The 25578-nt window shown below is 42.5% G+C and overlaps 1 protein-coding gene across 6 annotated transcripts in view; it reads left to right on the top strand.

Annotated features, from left to right (window-relative positions):
- FERMT1 (fermitin family member 1) overlaps nucleotides 1-15139 on the top strand; it is a 47806-nt gene extending 32667 nt beyond the window's left edge. For 4 of the 6 annotated variants that reach the window (XM_036826937.1, XM_036826934.1, XM_036826935.1 and 1 more), the window contains 7 exons: nucleotides 5034-5158; nucleotides 5920-6026; nucleotides 7814-8035; nucleotides 8654-8778; nucleotides 9836-9977; nucleotides 13718-13887; nucleotides 14680-15139. In XM_036826937.1, the coding sequence (XP_036682832.1) occupies nucleotides 5034-5158; nucleotides 5920-6026; nucleotides 7814-8035; nucleotides 8654-8778; nucleotides 9836-9977; nucleotides 13718-13887; nucleotides 14680-14731 (943 nt within the window). In that variant the 3' untranslated portion in view covers nucleotides 14732-15139. Of the gene's footprint in view, nucleotides 1-5033; nucleotides 5159-5919; nucleotides 6027-7813; nucleotides 8036-8653; nucleotides 8779-8970; nucleotides 9108-9835; nucleotides 9978-13717; nucleotides 14291-14679 lie in introns of those variants that run through there. The other 2 variants (XR_005016594.1, XR_005016595.1) reach the window with 2 other exon arrangements.
- The last annotated feature ends 10439 nt before the right edge of the window (nucleotides 15140-25578 follow it).

The raw sequence follows: 25578 nt of genomic DNA, 5'->3' as shown, positions 1-25578 counted from the left end.
TGTTTCCATTGCCACAGTGTTGCCAATAATGATACTGCCTATTAAAACAATATTATCTGCTCACCTTTAAAACCTGGAAACAATTTTTCTGTGTTAAAGCATCCAAATTAAGAGTGATAGTGTATTTTAAACCCACTTATTAAAAATATTAAAGTGCAACATATCCTGATCAATTTGCATAAGTGAGTGATTGACATCAGGGAAGATGGAAATTAACAGCCTTGTTTCAACAAAAACCTTCACAAACAGGTAGACGGCATTAAAATATGAATAGTGTGATTTAGTAAACATGGCCAACAGTGTGCTTCCTCCACTGGGGTTTGTATAACTGAGCAATAACCTCCCTTCTTGAAACAAACCAAACTTTTCATATATATTTATTTTTAATTTAGGTTTATATAAGTTTTGTAATGTATATATTACAAATATTACAAATAAATAATCGTAAATATGTTAGGGGGTAGGTACTCAAAATATTTTAAGGATTGGGTGTGCCATGTTTTAGTTTGGAGATCACTGGTCTGGAGTTGTGTTTCTCAAACGAGGGAACCAGGTTAGGAAAGGTTACTTAAAATGAAGATGCCTGGGCCCTAACCTGGACCTGCTGAATAGGAAGGACTCTGGGACTGGGCCCAGGCTTGTATATCTTCAACAAGTTCCCTTCCAATTCTGATGAACACCAGAATTTGAGAACCATTTTTCTAGAAAATAAAGCCCAGCTCCTTAGGTGGACATTCAGAGTCCCACCGTGGCCCTGGTCCACTTGCTGTTCTGGTCCCCATCAGCCCCACACATGGAAATGCTGTAGCCTCAGAAACTGCCTCTTTGCCCATTTCCATGGCTCAGCCTAGCACCCAGCATGAGGCAGATGTCCAAGAAGTGTTGACCCAACTCCTACCAGCAAGGTGCCAGTCTCTGACTCGTCTCTGCATTTCACACATGCAGTTGCCTGAACTCTTTTTTTGTTTTTAATTTTATTTATTTTTGGCTGTGTTGGGTTTTTGTTGCTGCATGTGAGCTTTCTCTAGTTGTGGTGAGCAGGGACTACGCTTCATTGCAGTGTGCGGTCTTCTCATTGCAGTGGCTTCTCTTGTTGCGGAACACGGGCTCTAGGCACACGGGCTTCAGTAGTTGCAGCACTCAGGCTCAGTAGTTGTGGCACACAGGCTTAGTTGCTCCATGACATGTGGGATCTTCCCAGACCAGGGATCAAACCCATGTCCCCTGCATTGGCAGGCGGATTCTTAACCACTGTGCCACCAGGGGAGTCCCTGAACTTTTTGAAATTTCTTTTCCCTGTTCCTCCCATCAAATTCTTATTGATCCTTCATTCTATGTTTAAATGTTGTGTACTCTGTTACTCACCACTCCTATGTCCTTGTTGTATGACTTACCACATTTTATTATATTTATTTACTTATACATTTCCCTCTTTTACTTACAAGCTCCATGAGTATTTGACACTGTCTCTTTTCTTTTTTTTTTTTTTTTTTGTCATTCTTCAGGTAACATTTATTGATTGCTTGTTTTGTTTTTTGGTTTTCTGAAATTTATTTTTACTGAGATAACATTGATTTATAACATTATATATTTCATATGTACAACATTATATTTCTACTCCTGTATACCCTACAGTGTGCTCACCACCAAAAATTTAGTTTCTATCCATCACCATACAGTTGATCCCCTTTACCCATTTCACCATCCCTGCCCCACCCCTCCCCCTCTAGTAACTACTACTATGATCTCTGTTATCTAGGTGTTTGTTTTGATTTGGTTTGGTGTGTTCATTTATTTTGTCTTTTGTTTTTTTATTAGTTCTTTGTATTCCACACATGAGTGAAATCATATGGTATTTGTCTTTCTCTATCTGACTTATTTCACTTAACATAATACCCTCAAAGTCTATCCATGTGGCCACAAATGGCAAGATTTCATTCTATTTTGTGGCTAATATTCCATTGTGAATATATATGTATATATTCATATACATATACATACCACATCTTCTTTATCTGTTCATTTATCGATGGATGCTTTGGTTGTTTCCATATCTTGGCAATTATAAATAATGCCACAGTGAACATAAAGGCGTATATATCTTTTCAAATTAGTGTTCTCATATTCTATGGATAAATACCCAGAAATGAAATTGCTGGGTTATATGGTAGTTCTATTCTTAATTTTTTGAGGAATCTCCATATTGTTTTCCATGGTGGCTACACTGGTTTGCATTCCTATCAACAGCGTATGAGGGTTCCCTTTTCTCCACAACCTCACCAATACTTGTTATTTCTTGTATTTTTTATAATAGCCAATCTAACAGGCATGAGATGATTTTAACCTTGTAGTTTTGATTTGCATTTCCCTAATAATTAGTGATGTTGAACATCTTTTCATGTACCTGTTGGCCACCTGTATGTCTTTGGAAAAATGTCTATTCAGCTCCTCTGCCTGGTTTTTAATTGGGTTGTTTGTTTTTTGTTGTTGTTGAGTTGTATGAGCTCTTTATATATTTTGGATATTAATGCCTTATTGGATATACCATTTGCAAATATCTTCTCCCATTCAGTAGGTTGTCTGTTCATTTTGTCAATGGTTTACTTTGCTGTGCAGAAGCTTCTCAGTTTTATGTTATCCAATTTTTAAATGTTTGCTTTTGTTTCTCTTGCCTGAGGAGATTTATCTAGAAAGATATTGCTAAGACCAATGTCTTAGCAATGTTAGCAAACATAGGCATACTGCCTATGTTTTCTTCTAGTAGTTTATGGTTTTAGGTATGGTTAAGACTTACATTCAAGTCTTTAATCCAAGACTTACATTCAAGTCTTTAATCCATTTTGAGTTGTTTTTTGTGTATGGTGTGAGATGGTGATCTCGTTTCATTTTTTGCCTGTAGCAGTCCAGTTTTTCCAACACCATTTATTGAAGAGACTATTCTTTCTCCATTGTATGTACTTTGCACCTTTGTCATAAATTAATTGTCCATAACCGCATGGGTTTTTCTGCCAATACCATGCTGTTTTGATTACTATGGCTTTGTGATTTAGTTTAAAATCAGGGTGTGTGATACCTCCAGCTTTGTTTTTTCATTTGTTTGTTTGTTTTTTGTTTTGTTTCATTTTGTTTTGTTTTGTTTTGTTTTCCCCCTTAGGTTTGCTTTTGCTATTCAGAGTCTTTTGTGGTTCCATATAGACTTTAGAATTTTTTATTCTATTTCTGTGAAAAATGTCTTTGGGATTTTGTTAGGGATTGCATATAATCTGTAGATTGCTTTAAGTAATATGGACATTTTAACAATGTTAATTCTTCCAATTCATGATCATGGAATATCTTTCCATTTATTTGTGTCTTCTCCAATTTCTTTCAACAGTATCATCTAGTTTTCAGTGTACAAAAAACTGTCTCATTCTTGTGTGCACCATTCCCCACCCAGCCACCTTCTCCACTCCTCCTTCCCTGCCCTGCCTCAGCCTCTGGAACATCATTAGTTTTGGGGATATGCGAAAGCAGCTGGAGGATGAACCAACCTGGAAAAAAATAGTAGAGGGAATTTAAGATCTTTTGGTACTCTTAAAGTCCAGTTAAAATAGAGAAGCAGAGTTTCATTCTTAATTCTGAATGGAAATATTTAGATGCCTAGGACTAAAGTGAGACTTCACTGTCTTTTGGTTGTAGGCCGTGTCTTTAGATTTTATTTTGAAAATATTAACTTTGGAGAATCTGATTCTTAGACAAGTAACCTTTTAAATATGTTCCTTAGAATTATACTACCTACAACTCTCAACATGATAAATACTATTTTAATGTAGTGATTTTCTAAATCCTAGAAATATTAACTCCGTATAATGTTTTTCAATTTTATTGTGTGATTGTGATATAATAATCTCCTGTAATACATTGGTTTTTTTAACGAACATCTTCTCCCTTATCCTGTTGTTAAGGATAGCACATTTTTAGCTAATGAAAGACTAGTACTGACATATTAAAAGACTTACCCCAAATTATATATGAGTGCAGTTAAGCCCAAGCTTCCTCTCTTCCTCTGTTCTTGAATGCAGAAATCTACCCCTCAGACATGAGATACCCTGATGCACCCCCAAGGCTGGGATTGTTCCACTGAACCACATACAATTCCTATTACCTTTTCTCTGTCCATCTGTATCCCCTTCCCTACTCCCCAGCTCAATCTCTTGTTTTCTGTTTTGAATGACCCAGCTGAGGCTTGCCATTGGCACCGCCAACCTTGTCTAGCCCAGAGTACAAAGTTTTCTGGCCCCAACGGATATCATGGTTGGAGATCTTCCCCCAAAATATTTTTTTAATTGAAGTATAGTTGATTTACAATGTTGTGTCAAAATATTTTTTAATAAGAGTAGATTCTATGTAGATTAGCTGTAGATTTTGGTGATTTCCATGGCTCACTAGGAATTTTCTCATGGTTCCTCTTAAGGGTCAAGAGGAAAGTACAGAAAAGTACTTTTATATCTGATTTTTATGTCTGATAATCTGAAGATTGTGTTGTCCGTATAGACAGCTTTTTCAGATTCAAGAAGTAAACTGAAATTTTAGATGTCACCAGATTCATGGATGTTTCTCACATCATCATCATAGTAATAATAATAATAATTTGTTGAGCACTTCAGTTTGCCAGGTACCTTATAGAGATAACCTCTTTCCATCCTCACAAAAGCCCTGTGAACTGGAGGCTGATACTCTCCCATCACATGGAAGCAGTACATGTGGCCCAGACAGATGAAGTGTCTTTCCCAGGGTCACACATTTATACAGTAGCAGAGCCAGAGTGTAGCCCCAGGTGGTCTAGATCCTGAGATTTTGTGTTAACTTCTGCATCTCATATCAAAACCCCATTTTCAGTTTTTAGAAATGAGTTAGCAATTTGAAAATTATTTTAAAAAATACAGAGGATGTTGTTTCAAAGGGTCCCTAGAGCATCTTGATCCACTTGAATTTGTGATGTGTCCTACATTTCTGGATGCTTTTTCAAATGCTTACTGTACTTTAATTTGCAGGCCCAAGAAGCTAATATTAAAAGCTTTCAAACAATATTGGTTCGTCTTTAAAGACACGTCTATAGCCTACTTTAAAAATAAGGAACTTGAACAAGGAGAACCAGTAGAAAAACTAAATCTTAGAGGTAAGAGGGTCCAATATCTTTGTATGACTTGTCACGGCCCAGCAAGCGGAAGAAAGCCAAGACTCCCACCGGTGAAGCAGGTTCACTCCCAGAGGAACCTCTTATGTCACAGGTTGTCGGTGGCCGCCTGCCTGCAGCTCCTCCTCCCTGTGAAACATGGACCTGAAATGCAAACCAGTGAATGGTTATTTGTGTTATGCTGTCCCTTCTTTCCCAGTGTGTCCAAGTCTCTGAAGTGGTGGTAATTGGTGTCATAAACGTAGTACATGAGACATTGTTGGATCCTGAAAAGCGCTCTGAATTCCAAAACAGTTATGTCTAATTCAGTATCACTTTTGTGCCTGATTTCTGAAAGTGGCTGTGAGTGTACTGGTAACTCCATTAACTAAAAATTTAATTAACTAGTGCACTCAATTCCCTTATCATTGTGACAATCAGAGGATTCCCTCTGCTTTAATTCATTTCAAAGCTTATATTCAATAATCGATTATATGAGTTAGAATAGCCAAATCAACCAGAAAAATGAATTCAACTGATGATTATTTAAGAAATCCATAAAAGAAATATTTTTATTTATCCATGTTATGTTCATAACTTATCTAGTTATCCTTTAATTAATGTTATCAGCCTGCTCCTCAGTTTTTCAGAAGAGAACCAAATCTGAGGAGCTTATGTTCAAAGTCTTTATTTTAGATGCACATCTGATATTTGTCTAAGAGATCTCTCAGAACTCAGTTCTGTCCTTGCCTTTTATCATTCAGGCTGTGAAGTTGTACCAGATGTAAATGTAGCAGGGAGAAAATTTGGAATCAAGTTACTAATCCCGGTTGCTGATGGTATGAATGAAGTATATCTGAGATGTGACCATGTAAGTAAAACCACAAAAATGGTAAGTCACTTCACCTTTATTAAGCCTCAGGACAAACCGTCTCAGGTGTTTTCTCAAATGAGAGCACTCATCAGTCAGCTATTGCTTTGTAACAAACAATCACAAAAATCACAAAGACACATACCAATAAACATTCTGCAGGTGGGCTGGGGATTGAGTGATCCAGGCTGAGGGCATCTGGGCAGATCTGCTTCAAGCCATCCACCTGGCTCGGCTGGCTCCTTATCGCAGGCTGAGCTCATGGGATTTATTCTGGGTCCCAGGCTGCCTGAGGAGGAGGCTCTTCTCATAGTGATGGCAGAAGTGCCAGAGGGGAACTGGGAACGTGTGAGACCTCCTAAATCTTAAGCTTGCAGTCAATCAGTAGGTACACTGTCATTCCCACCCATGCTCCACTGACTAAAACACATCCATGGCCAGGCCCAAAGTCAAGAGATGGGAAATTACACTCTGGCTCTGGTGGGAGGGACTGTAAAATTACATAGCAAGAGGTGTGGTTGCTAGGAGGGTGAAGATTGAGGCCAGTGATTCAGTGAACCACACCTACTGTTGCCCTGAAGAATTAATTCGACTCTTCACCTGCATCCCCTCGGCTTCTGGGACCACTCCCCTTCTCTCCCTGAGGTAACAAATGAGCACAGACATTAAAGAACAATAGACGCCACCACTAACTGGTTCAGCACCACCAATGGACCTGATTCTTACCATGGGATTAGAATCTTGACTAAGGATAGGCCAGAGGATAAATAATATGAGAAGTCAGTTAATGATTTTTCCTCATTTTCTTCTGTCATAGAGATAAGATGTGATATGAAAATGGAAATACGTGTCAAGGACGCTATCGGGTAGTTTGGGTTTTCACCTGTCTGTGCCCCATGGAGCTCCTTTGTGTCCTTGGTTCATCTTTTTTTTTTTTTTAATTTATTTGGTTGCATCGGGTCTTAGTTGCAGCAGGCCGGCTCCTTAGTTGCAGCTCATCAGCTCCTTAGTTACAGCACACAGGCTCCTTAGCTGTGGCTCACAGGCTCCTTAGTTGCGGCATGCAAACTCTTAGTTGCAGCATGCATGTGGGATCTAGTTCCCTGACCAGGGTTCAAACCCGGGCCCCCTGCATTGGGAGCATGGAGTTTTATCCACTGCACCACCAGGGAAGTCCCTCCTTGGTTCATCTTTAAATGCAAATTTCTCCGCACGGAATTTCTTTTTTTTTTTTAATTTTTATTTATTTATTTATTTATATTTTTGGCTGTGTTGGGTCTTCGTTTCTGTGTGAGGGCTTTCTCTAGTTGCGGCAAGCGGGGGCCACTCTTCATCATGGTGCGCAGGCCTCTCACTGTCGCGACCTCTCTTGTTGTGGAGCACAGGCTCCAGATGCGCAGGCTCAGTAGTTGTGGCTCACGGGCCCAGTTGCTCCGCGGCATGTGGGATCTTCCCAGACCAGGGCTCAAACCCGTGTCCCCTGCATTGGCAGGCAGATTCTCAACCACTGCGCCACCAGGGAAGCCCCCGCATGGAATTTCTTAAAGTTGGCATTCGTATTCTCTAGCCCCATGGTATCTAGAAATTCAACACAGGACTCCAAAGCTCTCATTGGACTTTAAATTACGTGGTTAACAGCCAGTCTGAATGTGTGCCACTTCGTATCTTCCCTTGCTGGGAAGGTGACGGTTTTGTATCATAGAGATGAAAGCCCAGGTCCTGCTCTGTTCCCAGCATGGCTGCTTTGCATTTGAACTTACTTCTCAGCTCTCTGGTGTTTGCTGCAGGAGAGTCAGTATGCCCAGTGGATGGCTGCCTGCATCTTGGCATCAAAGGGCAAAACCATGGCAGACAGCTCCTACCAGCCAGAGGTCCTTAACATCCTTTCATTTCTGAGGATGAAAAACCGGAACTCAGCATCTCAGGTGGCTTCCAGTCTCGAAAACATGGATATGGACCCGGAATGTTTTGTGTCACCTAGGTGTGCAAAAAAGCACAAGTCTAAACAGGTACTGCTAATCTGGTTGGGGTGATTGTTTGCAGCAAATTCTGTATTTTCTGAAATAAAATAAATAATTAAAATGACTTAGAGCATCATCATGAAAAATCAGCGGATGGGGAAATTTGACTGTGAACTGGGTATTAGATGATATTAAGAAATTAATGTGAATTTTGTTAGCAGTGACTATACTGCTAACTGAACATGGCAATATTCTCAGAATAAACCTAATTTAAAAATAATGATTTAGTCCCCACAAATTAAAATTTTAAGTTATGCTTCCATAAGAGTGGGTTGAAAGTTACACAGATAAACTGATTCAAGTAGAACCGTTGTCCATGGAGACCACAGACCCCAGAAAGAAGAACTCAGGACTCTTCATCTACATAAAGCTTAGATACTTATGTGTTGGTCCATCTTCCTGTTTCTCCACAGTGATTTGCATGTATTATAGAAAGAGAGAGAGAGAGTGAATGAATGAATGAATGAATGGGAGGAATTGTCTTTGTGGAGCTGTAGTTGGGCCTTGCATTCATTCTTCTCGTTGGGGACCCGGGGCCAACGGGATGATTGCTGTAGAGAGTCAGTGCCTGTTAAGGAGAATTTGACATCTCCCACTTCTGCTTAGCTGGCAGCCCGCATCCTGGAAGCCCATCAGAACGTGGCCCAGATGCCCCTGGTCGAAGCCAAGCTGCGGTTCATTCAGGCATGGCAGTCTCTACCTGAATTCGGCCTCACCTACTACCTTGTCAGGTGATTACAATGCTCACTTGCCTCTCTCACTTTCTGTTCAATTTTAAGTGGTTTCATGGAGCCCAGTTTATTCTCATTTGGTCTAGAATGTAGAACTCTTTCTTTTTTTTTTAATTTTAGAATACTGTCCTGTCACAAATGGCCCAAACACTTCTGGCTGCTCATGACAATCTTCCATACCTCTGTTCACAGTGCCTACCAGATCTCTCTGCTTCTCCTGGGTCCCCTAAGTTTTCAACTTAGCAGCAAGAGTGATCCTTTTAAGATCTCAGTCAAACCGCGTCAGGCCTCTGCTCACCACCATCTGAAGGCATTGTGTCACACTCAGAGTAAGAGCCAAATCCTTACAGTGGCCCTACAAGACCTTAGTGCTGGAATTTCACATCCTCTCCCCTCCTTCACTGTGCCCAGCCACACTGGCCTCCTAGCAGGGCCTTGAGCCTGAGGAAAAAAAAGAAACTCTGGCCTTTGCACCGGCTGTGCCCTCTGCCTAAGATACTTTTTCCCCAGATATCCACATGGCTCACTCCCTCACAGACATTAGTTCTTTGATCAAATCTCCCTTCTCACTGAGATCTTCCCTCTCGATTTAAAATTGTAACTACATCATTGCCAGTATTCCCTGTCCCACTTCTGTGCCTGATCCTCCTTTATGACCTTATCTGGCATGTATATTTCACTTATTCATGACCCTCTCCCCCAGCTAGAACACAAGCTGCATGAGGTCAGGAATATTCTGTCTGTTTAGGTCACTGCTGTATTCCCAGTGCCTAGAAGGGTACCTAGCATACACAGTTGGTGCTAATTTGAATTAACTGACTTGACTGCCTCATTTTGCTTTCCTCTGGTGTCAATTTCACTTACATAATGTCTGCAGGACAGCCTACTCTCCAGCCTTCATATTCTATCCTAATAAAAATGCCCTTCTATAGAAAGTTAATCCCTCATTGTCTGTTCTTCAGAAATGATTTGAAATGTTGGTATTATCTTTAAGAAGTTGTATGTGAATGAACATCATGTTAAGGAAGCAGTTACATATTTAATTATTTTTTTTCAGATTTAAAGGAAGCAAGAAAGATGACATTCTGGGAATTTCATATAACAGGTTGATTAGAATCGATGCAACCACTGGGATTCCAATTACAACATGGAGATTTACAAATATGAAACAGTGGAATGTAAACTGGGAAATCCGGCAGGTAAAGTGAAAGTTTTTGGTACATTCAGCATTGAGCCTATAAATGTGTGTTCCCTCAGAACTGCAGCTTATTTTGATTTTAAGAAGGTGTTATTATACTTAGAACTCAGAAACCACAAGCATGTGGTAATTGTCTGCTAAAATAATCACATGCAGTTCTGGGCAGTTTCCTAGCAAGCACAGACCAAATGCTTTTGAATTAACACAAGTTGGCTTAGTCTCCATACAGACAGACTCTAAAATTGCTGAGCAGTTTGATTAATTTCCTTCAACTCATTGTATGATTATGTAAGATTCAGGCTGATAATTACTTAGCTGAAACTACCTGAGATGTAAATATCATACAAAATAAATCCAAACAGGTGTCATCTGACTAGCTGCCAAGAGGTGTAACTGGTTGAGAACTCAGAGGTTCAACTGCCCACCTGGAGAGCATTCCAGTCCCAAAGGGGAAAAGTATCAGAGAAGCCAGCGAGGTACACAGGGGAGGAAACTGTGTCTCCAATGGAGGAAACTTAGCCTCTGAGTTCAGGAGCCCTCAGCCCCCATCATCTCCATCCTAGGAACCAGGTCAGGCCATGCCTGCATCACAGGACGTGCTAGACCAAGTCAGACACACCTGAGTGTCCTGATGATTTAAAACATTCTGCTGTTGCTGATATAGGATTTTTACCTTATTTCTTTGGCATTCCCATTTTTCCAGTATAAAGCTGTCAGTGTAGAGCGAGGATAAGAGACTCACATTTTTCTTTTTTTAAGAACCATGGATTCCTGTCAGCAGGGCTGTTGGCCACCTGGACTCATTTGCAGAACAATGTCTGAGATTAGATGGCCTCTAAGGCAGTGACTCGAAAACCTGGTTGTACCCTCAAGGCCATGTAAATCCGACTCTGGGAAATGCAAATCAAAACTACAATGAGGTGCCACCTCACACCAGTCAGAATGGCCATCATTAAAAACTCTATATATAGCAAATGCTGGAGAGGATGTGGAGAAAAGGGAACCCTCCTATACTGTTAGTGGGAATGTAACTTGGTACAGCCGCTATGGAAAACAGTGTGGAGGTTCCTCAGAAAACTAGAAATAGAATTACCATATGATCCAGCAATCCCACTCCTGGGCATATATCCTGATGAAACTCTTAATTCAATCCGATATATGCACCCCTATGTTCATAGCAGCACTATTCACAATAGCCAAGACATGGAAACAACCTAAATGTCCATCAGCAGATGAATGGACAAAGAAGATGTGGTACATAGGTACAATGGAATACTACTCAGCTATAAAAAAAGAACAAAATAATGCCTTTTGCAGCAACATGGATGCAGCCTGAGATTATCATACTAAGTGAAGTAAGTCAGAAAGAGAAAAACAAATACCATATGATATCACTTATATGCAGAATCTAAAATATGACACAAATGAACCTATCTACAAAACAGAAACAGACTCACAAACATAGAGAACAGACTGGTGGTTGCCAAGGGGGAGAGGATTGGGGGAGGGATGGAGTGGGAGGTTGGGGTTAGCAGATGTAAGCTTTTATATATAGAATGGATAAACAACAAGGTCCTACTGTATAGGATATAGAGAACTATATTCAATATCTTATGGTAAACCATAATGGAAAAGAATGTTTAAAAAAGAATGTATATATGTATAACTGAATCACTTTGCTGTACAGCAGAAGTTAACACAACATTGTAAATCAACTACAATTTAAAAAGAAAAAGAGGGCTTCCCTGGTGGCGCAGTGGTTGAGAATCTGCCTGCCAATGCAGGGGACACGGGTTCGAGCCCTGGTCTGGGAAGATCCCACATGCCGCGGAGCGACTGGGCCCGTGAGCCACAATTACTGAGCCTGCGCGTCTGGAGCCTGTGCTCTGCAGCAGGAGAGGCCGCGATGGTGAGAGGCCCGCGCACCGCGATGAAGAGTGGCCCCCGCTTGCCACAACTAGGGAAAGCCCTCGCACAGAAATGAAGACCCAACACAGCCAAAAATAAATAAATAAAAATTAAAAAAAAATAAAAAAAGAAAAAGAAAAAGAAATGATCCAACTGTGCACCTTAAATAGATCTGTTTATTATACATCGGTTATACCTCAATAACGCTGTTTGGAAAAGAAAAGAATCTGACTCTGGGAATTACTGAGATCAGTGATTCTTTTTTTGTTTGTTTGTTTTTAAAATAACATTTATTTTTTAAAAGTTAACATGTGCATGATAGGAAACCGAAAAACACAAGAAGCAAAAAACAAAGTCATCCATAATCATAAGCAGTTTACCATTTGATGTCTCCTTCTAGGTTTCATTTGTGTATCTATACAACTAAGTATCCATTTCCATATAAGTAAGATCATACAGTTATGTACTGTGCTTTTTCAGACATCAGGAATATTTACCATTTCAAAGTCACGAAGCTATTTGAGTATTTTGATAACCAAGAATACACTACACCAACTCAATCTACAAGGAAAAAAATGTAATCCTGCCTTTCTTGGCAACAAAAATTTCATAAAAGACAAAAATGGCAACAGGCCTCTATATAAAGATATTGGCAGAGTTATGATTAAAATACTACATTCCCTTAATGTTCCATCAAAAATGAGACAGAAAGCAAAATATAAATACGAACACATCCACATACATGCCTCCCTTTATACTTCCTTCTGCCCCTCTGCTGCTAACCTAATGAGCTAGTCCTGACGTACATTTCTCAGAGACGGTTTAACAATTCCATATCCAAGATGCTGCTTTTATTTATCAGTTTTAACAAAGATATTCACCCATTGGTTAATTCACTAGCTCTACTTTTTATCATACATTGTCACCTCAGGACATCTGAAAAGCTTAGATGTTGCAAAATAATGAGCCTTGAAAAAGATTTTTGCTGGTGTATACTATTGAACATTTCAACTTATCCATTGCTCTATGTTACGTGCCTTTGGTTTAACTTTACTGTATATATTATGTATATACTGGACAAATGGGTCCTAATTTTATAATATCTAGTCTCTAGATATTAAAGGGGTTGCCAGTGTATGACAAAAGTAGAGTTAGTAAACTAACACATTTTGTACACTTTGTGTTAAAATTCATTGAAAGGCCGTCTTCTGAAAAGGACCTTTGGAAATGAAATTGTAAATCACATCTAAGTGACACATGTGCCTGTACTCACCCACTGTTCGATGATGGAAAGAAGGAATTGGGAGAAATGAAGGGTTCTAGACTAGAATGTTCTGTGTAGATCAGTGATTCTTAAAGGTCCCCAGCTGATTCCAGTGGGCAGGCAAGGTGGAGAACGGGTGAAGCTTCGGTTTCTTCTAGTGTTAGAGTTTACGACTTCCAGCTGGGAAGGAGTGAGGGCCGTGGCTGTAGGAAAATTCACGTGGGCCTTTTCCTCTCCACTAAAAAATCTGCAAAGCACTCTGCCCCTCCACACAGGGAGTGCTTAGACAGTTCTTTCATCTAAACAAGAGCCAGACAGGAAATATCTTTTGTGTTGAGCGTAAGAATGTTTTGCCCGGTGTGCAGCAAAGCTGACACCACAAGAGGGCGCCCAGAGAGCAGAGACGTTTTCTGTAAGCTTTGATGCAAGCGGTGGGTTTTGCAGGGTTTGGGGAAACCCATCTGTCAGCACCTCAGCAGTCCTCAGCTCTGGGACCATCTCCAGCCAAGCGGCTTCTTTCTCATTCGTCCTTGTCAGAGCTTAAGCGTACCTGTGCCTTCCTCTTCCAGGTGGCGATCGAATTTGACCAGAATGTCTCCATCGCATTCACCTGCCTGAGTGCGGATTGCAAAGTCGTGCATGAGTACATTGGGGGCTACATTTTCCTGTCCACCCGCTCCAAGGACCAGAATGAAACGCTCGACGAGGACCTGTTCCACAAGTTGACCGGCGGCCAGGAGTGAGCAAAGCAGGCCTGCTGGGCCTACACAGAGGGCGGGCCTACCCGGACGTTGGGTCAACAGCCTGCACCATGTGTACATTCCAGGCTGACAGCATATATTCACCACCGGACACCCAGACCCTCGCCTCATTTCCAGCACCCTGCCTAGCACATCCCTCTCCTCACTCTGCCCTCTGCTACCCCTGTGGAAGGGGCCTCAGTTCACCTCTTCTGTAACGCGGGGCGGGAGAGAGGACACTGCTCGGCATTGCTCTAAGGCTCCGCGTGTAGCTATGCCCTGCAGAACCTGCAAGTGCATGGCTAGAAGCTGTCCGTGTGCTTATCTGCTTTGTTGCTAAGTCAAAGGAAAGACAGGTTAAATGCACATGTAGCAAGGACAGATCTCATTCCCCAAACTCAGGTATGAAAAGAAATATGTCTTTCCTTAACAGAAGTGCCTTTAACTACCATCTTGTGAAAATGGCAGAGGGAGCCTCCGCATACACTTTTGTCCTGTAGGTCAAAGTCTGGGGGTGAAGGTCTGGGGAAAGGTGGGGTTACCTGGTACCAGTTGGTGACAAGGGGTCAGAGTAGTGGCCCTCAGTGTCATCAGTCCCGAGTGACATCTGCCAAGGTGACCATTGACCCATCTGGTCTTGGACATTGGTTACTGCCCCACCTGCAAGTCCCATTCCATTCCTGGGGATCCTTCAGCCAGGATTAAAGGGGATCCCTTAAGTCCTTCTAAAGACACAGTGACACAGGGGTTCAGGGAAACCCATTCCTCAAACCCACTCCATGTCTCAACAGCTTCTATTCTGGGTTGGGGCTCAGGAAGATGGGCTCCATTCTCTCTTCATGAAAACCACCTCCCAGCATCAAGGCTTCCAGTGAGGTCTCCATCCCAACCAGTCCGGGAGAGAAGAACAGGACACAGGGCAGCCCCGTCCCCAAAGACCACCAACTTAAGGGCTCTCAGCTTCCCCAGGGGCTTCTGTCTACTTACGGCCTTTGGCTGGTCTGTGGGGTAAGGAAGCCTTGCTCTTATCACTACCCAGTGTTCTGGATTTGTGTCTGTTTATGTGACTCACGGCCTTTCCTCTAAAGGCCTCTGGCTTTGTAAATCAAAACCTGATAAAGGACTTTTTTTTTTCTCTACTTTTTGCTCTGTTGTCTCTGCCTTGAGACGTGAATGTGGGCCAATTAACAGCTGCCTCAATTGTCATTTTCTGTTTTGGTTCATCAGTGTTGGGAGGAGTGAGTTTTAAGAAGGTAAAAAGCAGTACTGGGGTTAGAGGGAAATATCAGATGTATTTTATTATGTTTTTATAAATATTCTCCTGTCACACAAAGGATGTGGGTTGCAAGGGTAAGGCTGAGACTCTGTTTCCATTTTGAAGTTCTTTTAGGATGCAAACCTCAGGGGGCCTGGCTGGACTTCAGATGCCCAAAAACATTGGCTGTTGCTTTATTTTCTAACAAAACTGTTTGAGAAGAGAGATCTCTGCAATTCTGGGGGCCACCTCGAGACAGCCTTGGCTGGGGACCCTTGGGCCCTGAGCCAGAAGCTGTCACTGGAAATTCCTCTTTCAGCCTCTCCTTAGAGGTGAATGTTAGTGAAGAATCTTCAGGCAACACCTGAGCTTCTGAGGCCTAGCTTAAATCCTGGATGTGGCTCGGGCACTTGGAAAATCTGGTCCATGTCAAAAAGAACTGAGTTTGAAACGTTTTGTGCAGAAACCAGTGCCAAGTGAACTGCGTTGAACTTGGTAGTCATTTCTCCATAGTCCTGGGCTCCATTAATTTAGAAGCTAGCTGGGCCTGACATTAAAATAATGCTCCTTGATGTCACAGTTTACCTGTCTGCTGTCAAATGCAGCTCTGCCTAATTTACCAAAGCTAAACCTTTGGTTCAACCTTCTTCCTTGGCTTTTCCTGGTTGTCGGACATTTCCATGAAAACACTCAAAAGAGTTGACCAGTTTTAACCAGACTTTCAGGGGAGCATTTCTTCCACAACTCCACAGCCACATCCCAGAGGAATAAACAAGCATGGCAGGAAAACCTTAAACACTGCTTTTCCAAAGAGCAACTTAAGGACTTTTTTTTACATTGGGTGCAAAGGTCACCTGACTTCCTATGATGAAATTTGAAATTAATGTGTGCCTTTCAACCCTGTTTGATTTCTTATCTACAGTACGTGGGGAAGTCTGCATTTTTGTGTGTGTTATTTTATATGACTTTGTAAATTAAAAGGTTTATATGGATTTGAATATGGTCTAGTTGCGTCCTCTCCAGTCTGTTGCCTCTAAAAAGGTGAACATTTCCTCCATTATGAAAAAGGAGTGCAACTTTCAGGTTTAACATTTGCTTTTCCTCACAGTTCCAATATCTGAGCTGTTCTCTGCAGTGAGATTGACTTAGAAACCTCACTTAACCATTGGTTTCAACTCTTTTCTCATTGACTGTCACTAGATTTCCTGACATATCGTGAGCTCTTTTTATACAGGTCTACCTTTTGGAAAAAGCACCATAGAGCAAAAAAATAGCCAGAGGCAGAGGGGCATCAGAGGGGCTCTGATTTGATGACCAAATGTCATGGGCACATCTTTGATTTAGTGATAGATGGTCCATGAGGGTTAGGAATGTGCAGTTTTTAGATATCCCTTCATGAAATTCTTTTTTTTTTAATTTAACTGCAGTTGATTTACAATATTGTATTAGTTTCAGGTGTACAGATTCTTATCCATTATAGGTTATTGCAAGACATTGAATATAGTTCCATGTGCTGTATAACCCTTTGTGCAATTCTCACATCAACCCACAGGGAGCAGAAACGGCTTGCCTTCTCATTTCACAAAGGAGAAACCAGGCTCAGAAGGTGAAGTAACTTGCCCAAGGTCACACCAAGAGTAAGCAGTGGAACCAAGATTCAGAGCCAGGTCTTAACTCCAGAGACCACTGAGCTTAACCCAGCAAACCCCACCCTTCCATTTCCAGCCCTGCTCAGCCTTGAACTGCCTGCCCCACCCCCAGCCCCAAGGCAGGCCTCTCCTGAGCTCAGTGTCTGCGTGTCACACACCGGTGGGGGAAGGCCAGGGAGGTCAGAGGATTGGCTGCCCCAGAGGAGCTGGGGAGGTGCAGGTGGATCAAAAGGATCTGGGAGGGGTTTCCCTGGTGGCACAGTGGTTAAGAATCCGCCTGCCAATGCAGGGGACACGGGTTCGAGCCCTGGTCCGGGAAGATCCCACATGCCGCAGAGCAACTAAGCCTGTGCACCACAACTACTGAGCCTGCGCTCTGGAGCCCGCGAGCCACAACTACTGAGCCCGCAAGCCACAACTACTGAGCCCGTGTGCCACAACTACTGAAGCCCACATTCCTAGAGCCCATGCTCCACAATGAAGAGTAGCCCCCGCTCGCCACAACTAGAGAAAGCCCACGTGCAGCAATGAAGACTCAATGCAGCCAAAAATTAATTAATTAATTTTTTTAAAACAGGTCTGGGAGCCAGAGAAGTGAGTATTTTGATTCTGGGAAAGTTTCATTTTCAGTCCCACGGTCGAAAAAGTAAGCAAATGAGTCTTTCATTTGAAAACTCATCTTTGAGTTGTAGGCACTTGAAGCCAAGATATCCTGCAATATTTGTTTTCTGAAATTGCTAAAAAAAAAAAATGTAATTCACTTGTAAGTAAAGACTTCTTTTTCACTTCAGTACATTCAGCAAAGAGTAAAATAGAAAGGGAGGCTCCCTTCCACCCCTCCAACCTCCCTGAGAGATTCTGCGGTGACAGGAGGAAGGGGAAGAGGCAGGAAAATCATGTGAAATAATGAAATACATACGAACTATATTCTTTCATTATCTTCCCACACGAACACATGATTTTTATGAAATCACAGGAGATATGATCATGTGAAATAATGCTATATATACGAATTTTTTTCATTATTTTCCCACACAAACGTGGTTTTCCTGCTTCCTCCTCTCCCCGCCACCCCACTATCACCCAAGAATCTCTCTGGATGGCAGGTGTGGGAGGAAGCCACCTCCTCTTCTGTTTCACCCCTTATTTCCCTTCATGCCGCCTTCCTTCGAGAGCCATTGAACCCTGGAAATCCTGGAAAAGCTGAAGGTCAGCACGTGGCCCTTCCTTGTGTTCAAGTTTCCCTGTCCCCTTTCTCAACAGCAGGTACCTTCCTGAAGCCGAGTGGAGTTACTGAGCTCCATCAAAGAGAACAAAACCAGCCTGCACATTCTCCCTCCTCGCAAATGCCTGCGCTGCCCTGGAGCTCCCACCGGCCTTGGGTGATGGGTTCTCAGACTTCTTCAGAGCTGAACCCTTTTGCTGAGTGAAAGGTCTGATCCCAATGAATTAAGCCACCCTTGAGCCCAGAGCTCCAGCGAAGCCACTTCACATAACACCAGATCAGACGATTTAGAAACAGCCTCCGGGAGCCTCCCCACATTTGCCCAAACATCCGTGTTGCATGAAGACCCAGTTCCCTCAGAAGAGCCCCTATGAAGAATGCACGTAAGCAGAATGGGAATGTGAGGTTTCTCTTCAGGCTCACTAATGCTCCTCACTAACAACTGTTGAAGAGATTTTCAACTAAATGAATTTACTTCCTTCTGACTCGCCATGTGACCTTGAAGACCCATAATTCCCCAGCAGGCCTCAGTTTCTCCAGTCATTACAGAGGAAAAATCCCACCGCCCCTCCTTCTCAGGGGACCCTCACTGACGGTGCTGTCCTGTCCGGGAACCCAGCAGGACATTGTTTCTCTTCTTGGGCCAGTGAGTTGGGAGACCCGGCCCCTGGCTGCTCTCTGAGATCCCTGGGATGTGGGAACTGCCCAGGGAAGAGGCGGAGCCCTTTGTGAGGTGACCCAGGGCCTCAGGGGAGGGGAGGGTCCAAAGCCCAAGCCTGTGTCCTCTGACTCAAGGGCTGTGTCATCAGGGTCCTTGTTGACCCCAAGCAGGGCCCATGACAGGGAAGCAGGGAAGGCAAATGAGGTTCCAGAAGGGAAAAATTTATGTATATATAGCTCCTTGAGAAAAGAGGGGGCGGGGAATGCAACAGAGCCTGGGGGACTCAACAGCAGGGGTTAGTGATGGGATGGCTGGTTTGAGCCCACCACCTGGCTGGTAAAGGAAGCCCCCACTTGTGCCCACTGTGGCTATTGGGAGAGAACAAGGGTGCTCTTGCAGGCAATATGATGGAAAGTGGGGGAGCCAGTTCTGGAATAGTCAGGTATCCCAGGAACCGGTCAGGCTTTGGGATGGAGGTCTGATGAGGTGCTTACAAAGGGGCCCTAAATATCCGTGCTACAACTTAACTCCCTGCAATGTTCCCAAAGCACCAATATTGGCAGCCAGGTCAGCCCACAAGACCCAGCGTTAAAAACATAGCAGAACCAGTGTTCTTTTCTAGGACTTACAAAGCCCACGCACCCAGCTTCAAAATGGAAAGCATCCTCTTCGCTATTGAGGCTCAGATACCGAGCATTAAACCCACATAGACTGCAGCTTGAGACCTTGCTACTCAAAGTGTGTTGCTTGAATCCACAGCATTGGTCAGAAATGCTGAATCTCACAGGGCCGGGACTAGCAAGTTACCCAGGGCACAGCATTTAAGGAGATCCCACCGTCAGGGCCTCCTTACCTCACCCTAGTCCCAGCTCCGAGGCCCACCTCAAACTTCTGAATCAGACTCTGCATTTTAACAAGACATTCAGGTGATATGTGTACACGATTAAGTTTGAGATGCTCTGGCCTAAGACACGTGGTATGGATTTGGCGGGGAGGACACCAAACACTGGAGGAATTATGAGCATAAATGCCATAAACTCTGCATGCCAGTGTGTGGGTTGACTAGTGTCCCCCAAAACTTCATGTTCACCCAGAACCAGTGAATGTGACTTTAATTGGAAATCATCTTTGCAGATGTAATCAAGTTAGGATGAGGTGTACTAAATTAGGGTGGACCCTAAATCCAGTGTCCTTATAAGAACAGAAGAGACACACAGAGACAAGGAGAAAGAAGGCCATGTGATGACAGAGGCAGACATTAGAGTGGTGTAGCTGCAAGCCAAGGAATACTGGCAACCACCAGAGCAAGGAAGCGTTCTTCCCAAGAGCCTTCAGGGAGATCACAGTCCAGCTGACATCTTAAGTTTAGATTTTTAGATTGCAGAACTGTGAGAGAACAAATTTCTGTTTGAAGCCACCAGGCCTATGATAATTTTTTATGGCAGTTCAAGGAAAATAGCATAGCCAGAATTTTCACATCTTTAAAACTGGGGTTGCTGCTTTCGCCACCATATCACTGGGCTACTGGAAAGAATATAGGACAGAATGACGGCAAAGATGTTTTAAAAACTATAAAATGCAATACAAAGGTAAAGTATCATTATTTTTAATGAGGACATACTTTCAGTTATAAAAGTATTTACGGATTTATTTTCAAAGAAGTTCATGTGATAATTTGGATACTTGCTCCCCTCCCAGTGTGGGTAGTGCATACCTCCTGCTCCATTGTACGGGCTTGGCCATATCACTTCCTTTGGCCAATGGGATGTTAGTGGTTGATGTGAGTAGAGGCCTCCATGTGCTTGTACAATCTGACTGGCTTCTTGCACTCCTGTCACCCACTGTGAGAACAGGCTCCCTAGGTAATCACCTGGGCCACAGAATGAGACACGTGCAGCAGGTCAGAACCTAATCCACAAGGTGGACCCAAGCCTGGCTAGATCAGCTGACCCTCAGACTATTAGTACGGGAATCAATTCTTGCTATTGAAACTGAGTTTTGGGGTCATTTGTTAAGCAGCATTATTGTGGAATAGCTAACACAGAATAAAGTATCACAAAAAGCAGAAAAAGAAATCGATCCACTATCTATCTATCCACACTAACATTATCCAAAGACATACTCTGTTGGCATTTTTGAGTGTCTTTCCAGTCTTTATACCATCCTGTACCCTGGTTTGATTTGCTTTTGTTTTTGTTTTTTTGTATTTGAATATAGTATCTATTAAGGTATTACAGACTCGTGGAAATTGGTTAACTAATTGATAAGATATTCATTGGGGGAAAAAAAATTAGTTATTTTAGTGCTGTCTGAATGCACATTGTGGGGCTATGATCCTGCCCTAAGGCAGCTTACAACTTCTGATGTGGAACATAATGCTTCATCTTTTAAGACATTAATCTTTCTTTTTTTTTTTCTTTTTTTTTCCCACCTTCACCAATTTCTCCCAGCTTCCACTCCCCACCTCTGGCAACCACCAATTTGTTCTCTGTTTCTGTGAGTTCAGTTTTTTTAGATCCACATATAAGTGAGATTATACAGTATTTGTCTTTTTCTGTCTGACTTACTTCACTTAGCATAAAACCCTCCAGGTCCATCCATGTTGTTACAAATGGCAGCATTTCCTTCTTTTCTATGATTAAATAAAATTCCATTGTGTGGATGTACCACATTTTTTTTTACCCATTCATCTGTCAATGGACACGAGTTTTTTCCACATCTTGTCTATTGTGAATAATGCTGCAGTGAACATGGGGGTACAGATACCTCTTCAAGGTAGTGATTTCATTTCCTTCAGGTAAATACCCAGAAGTGGAATTGCTGGATCATATATGGTAACTCTATTTTTAATTTTTTGAGGAACCTCCATACTGTTTTCCACAGTGGCTGCACCAATTTACATTCCCATTTTACGATATTTTCTTGCTTGCTTTTCTGATCCCATTCAGAAAATTATCTTACAGATTCTGAACTTGATCTGGTTTTCACCATAATCAAAAGCTAAGAACATCAGCCTGGTCAAAAGTGAAACTGGAAAAACAACAGTAAAGGAAGATCAAGCCTCGGTCTGAGAGTGTCTGTCTCCTCAGCTGTAAGGCAAGGGTTTGGCACTGTGTGGTTTCTTGTAACCCCTTACGTCCCAGCATTCAGTGATTACGGTCCATTCCTCCCCCTCCTCCCCCCTCCCCCCAATCAGGCCAAGTTGCGTCCCCTACTCTGATGTAACACTCCGGGCCTTTCTACCACGCATTTGCTTTTCTCTCAAAACTCTGGCATCACTCTGCCAACAGGACCCTGTTATCTGTATCAGGCAACACAGATGACTCAAATATCAGGACAGGTTGACAGCCTGCCATGGCAGTCAAATATGGCCCAGGGGCAAAAGGGATACCGAGAGGTTAAATGGCTGTGCCATTTTAAAGCCACTGAAGTCAGCTCCTGCCTCCCCAAAGAACAGTCTCAACAATAATATAGCTAACAGGCCACAGCTAAAAGAATTAGGACGCTAACACGTATTAAGGGTTATCACTTGTGCTTCCCACCAGGTCTTTCAATTCATCCTTTAGGTGAGATAGGTATTATCAGCTCCGTTGTACAGATCTGGAAAGTGCAGTGGAGTCCTGATAAATTTTTAATAACTCCATGGGCAGGAGGGAGCCCTGATTTGCCAGTTTCCCTGGTATAAAGACTCCTACTACAGCCAACATGACCCCAAGAGGACATCAGTGAACACAGAGTTGGGAAGAGATTCAAACACCTGGCTCTCTGACAGGGCTGACCCGACTCCAGCACACACTGGAACTGTATACAGAGAGGTCAAGCAACTAGTCAAGATCACCCAGCTAAAATGTGGGAAGTGAGGATGTGAACCCAGACCTCTGACTTTAGCACAGCTCTTGATATTCCCATGTGAACGGCAAGGCCTTGTGAGCCAAGAGCCCTAGACTGTCTTTATATGTGATAATATACCCCTGAGATGACTTTTCCCAGAACATATTAGATCAGGACTACAAAACTCCATAGACATTTTTTTCCTCCCAATTACGTTACATCAGATTTCAAACGTCAAAATGGTGAAAATTTCCTCTAAAAAATCTTTAGACCCCAACAGCTGGTCTACCTGCCCAATATGACATTTGACGGCAAATCTGGGTCAGAGATGGGGTTTAGGAAGGGAAAAGAGTTCTATCTTCTTCCCAACAGAGCAAACACCAAACCATGACAGGAGGCAACCCCTCCCACCCCGACACACAACCCCTGCCCACCCACCCCCCGCCCCACCCCGGCCCAGCCCGACAAAGGGTTGGCCTAGCTCCTGCCATTGCATATAAATGATTGATGACAATTCAACCAGGGAGAGGTGACTCTTCCTCAGGGACTGAGCTCTGTTTTCAGAGGCTGAGTGAAATGTGTTTATTCTGCCTTTTCCGCCCTTTATAAATGGTCCTTTGAAACCGGTAAACATCAGGAGAACAAATGGGCAGTCAAACACTTTGCAAGCTGTTGAATAATCCATTGCTTAAAACCTAACAGAGTCCACTCTAGGCTAAAGCACTGTAAATGCAAATGCATTCGGGGGTAGGCAATGTGCATGGGCACAGTAAGTCAGCTATGAGACCACAGGGATTCGTGAGGCATGCCCAGCCTAGTATTCGCATATCTTTAAAATATGTGAATATATATCCAATATATCTGAGAACGTAATGCAGCCTATGGGCCAAGAGTTTTCAAGCCATGCTAGGATTCAGCCAATTATAATTCAACCAATTTAGTTAAATACACACACACACAATTTTTACACATTTCAGTTAGAATTGTTTAGCTACAAGTGACAGAAAACCCAAAATAATAGTGGCTCAAAAACAAGAAAATGTTTTTCTCTTCTACCTAAAACTAAGGCAAGCCTAGGCCAAAAATACATTATATACCATGTCAGGGACCCACATCCTTTTAGCTTTTTACTCTGCCATCTCGTGGTGTGACTTTGATGTCATCTTTAATGTGGCTGCTTTAGCTCCAGGCATTATGTCACATGGCTTCATTTAGCTACAAGGGAGATTGAAATATTTGGTCTTTATTCAAAGTAACATGAACTCAATTAAAAACCAGCGTTCTTTTTCTGATAAAGGTGAGAATAGTTGTTGGGAGATGAGGAGCTCATTCTGCCATAAGCTCCAGTTACATGCTACACACTATGTCAGCTGCTAAGGAGAATCTATTGAACAGAGTTTATAATCTAGCAAGAGACAGGCCTTTGAGCAAATAACTTTGTAATGCTGTATAACAGGTACTATTCTTGATATATAAAAAAGACATATGAGAAAAAGAGGAGAGAATAGTTTTGTTAGATCAGGAACAAAGTAGGAAGGATTTCCCAGAGGAGGGGACATTTAGACTTGGCTTCGAAGGAAGAGTAAGAGTTTGCCAAGTGAGGAGATGGATGGGAATTAGGCCAAGCTTGCCAGAGTAGCCACTAGTAGAGAGAGCCACTGAATGTTCTTATACTTGCGGGGCCATAATCAGATTTGCATTTTAGAAACATAAGTCTGGCAGCTGATGGAGGATGGTGGTAGGAGGGCTACGTTGGAAGTTGGAGGGTCAGTTCAGAGGCTGCTGTGATAGACAAGTCAAAAGACACTGAGGACTGGAGCTAAGAGAGTGGAGAGAGAGATAGGAAACCTGAGAGCTATCTCAGAACTAAAATCAGCAGACTTTGCAACTGTGACCAACACTATTATTTACCCACCAACACAGTTTTACCTACCAACACAATTTTCCCTTCTTCCTTGCTAACAGAACTGGAATTTGGCTGAGGGAATGTGTCTAGCCCCAGGCATGGATCTTTATTGGTCTGGACCAATCTGCCCATCCTGTTCCACACTTCCCAGTTCCCTTTGCAGGTAGGGGTGTCCATGTGACCGGTTCTGACCAATGAAGCCTAAGGGAAAGTACACTGTGGAGATTTCTGGGAAAGCTTTTTCTATCCTGATAAAAGGGATATGCAGCTGGCTTCACCTTTCCCATTTTTCCTGCCTTGAATGTGGATATGTTGCCTGGAGGTACAGCAGCCCTCTTACAACCCAAAGGCAACAAGCCTGAGGATGAAAGGATCCCCTTTGATGGTGGAGCCTGAAAACAGAAGGAGTCCATGTCATCATGGGACAGCTGAAGGGACACCAACAGCTGCCTAATTCTGGACTTTTTGTTATGTGAGAAAAATAAACAAATGTGTTTAAGCCACTATTATGTAGGTTTTCTATAAATTTCAGCTGAATGTATCCCCAGCTGATTGTGGTGAACAGTAAACAAGTGAATTTGTAGAGTAATGGAGCAGAGGGTCGAGCTTTACCTACAGTTTCTAACTTGGCTAGTTGCGTGGATGGAAACCCAGTTGATAAATTAAATATAAAGGATACTGGAGACCAGAGCCTCCCGTCAAGCCTCTTAGATAGCCTCAACCACCAGAGGGCAGACAGCAGAAGAAAAACCATAATCCTGCAGCCTGTGGAAGAAAAACCACATTCACAGAAAGATAGACAAGATGAAAAGGCAGAGGGCTATATACCAGACAAAGGAATAAGATAAAACCCCAGAAAAACAACTAAATGAAGTGGAGATAGGCAACCTTCCAGAAAAAGAATTCAGAATAATGATAGTAAAGATGATCCAGGACTTCGGAATAAGAATGGAGGCAAAGATCAAGAAGATGCAATAAATGTTTAACAAAGACCTAGAAGAATTAAAGAACAAACAAACAGAGATGAACAATACAATAACTGAAATGAAAACTAAACTAGAAGGAATCAATAGCAGAATAACTGAGGCAGAAGAACGGGTAAGTGACCTGGAAGACAGAATGGTGGAATTCACGGCTGCAGAACAGACTAAAGAAAAAAGAAT

This window comes from Balaenoptera musculus, chromosome 15 (genome assembly GCF_009873245.2).
Source record: "Balaenoptera musculus isolate JJ_BM4_2016_0621 chromosome 15, mBalMus1.pri.v3, whole genome shotgun sequence".
Classification (NCBI taxonomy): Eukaryota; Metazoa; Chordata; class Mammalia; order Artiodactyla; family Balaenopteridae; genus Balaenoptera; species Balaenoptera musculus.
Note: the sequence above shows the minus strand (reverse complement) of the source record. Positions and strands in the feature narration are given on the sequence as shown.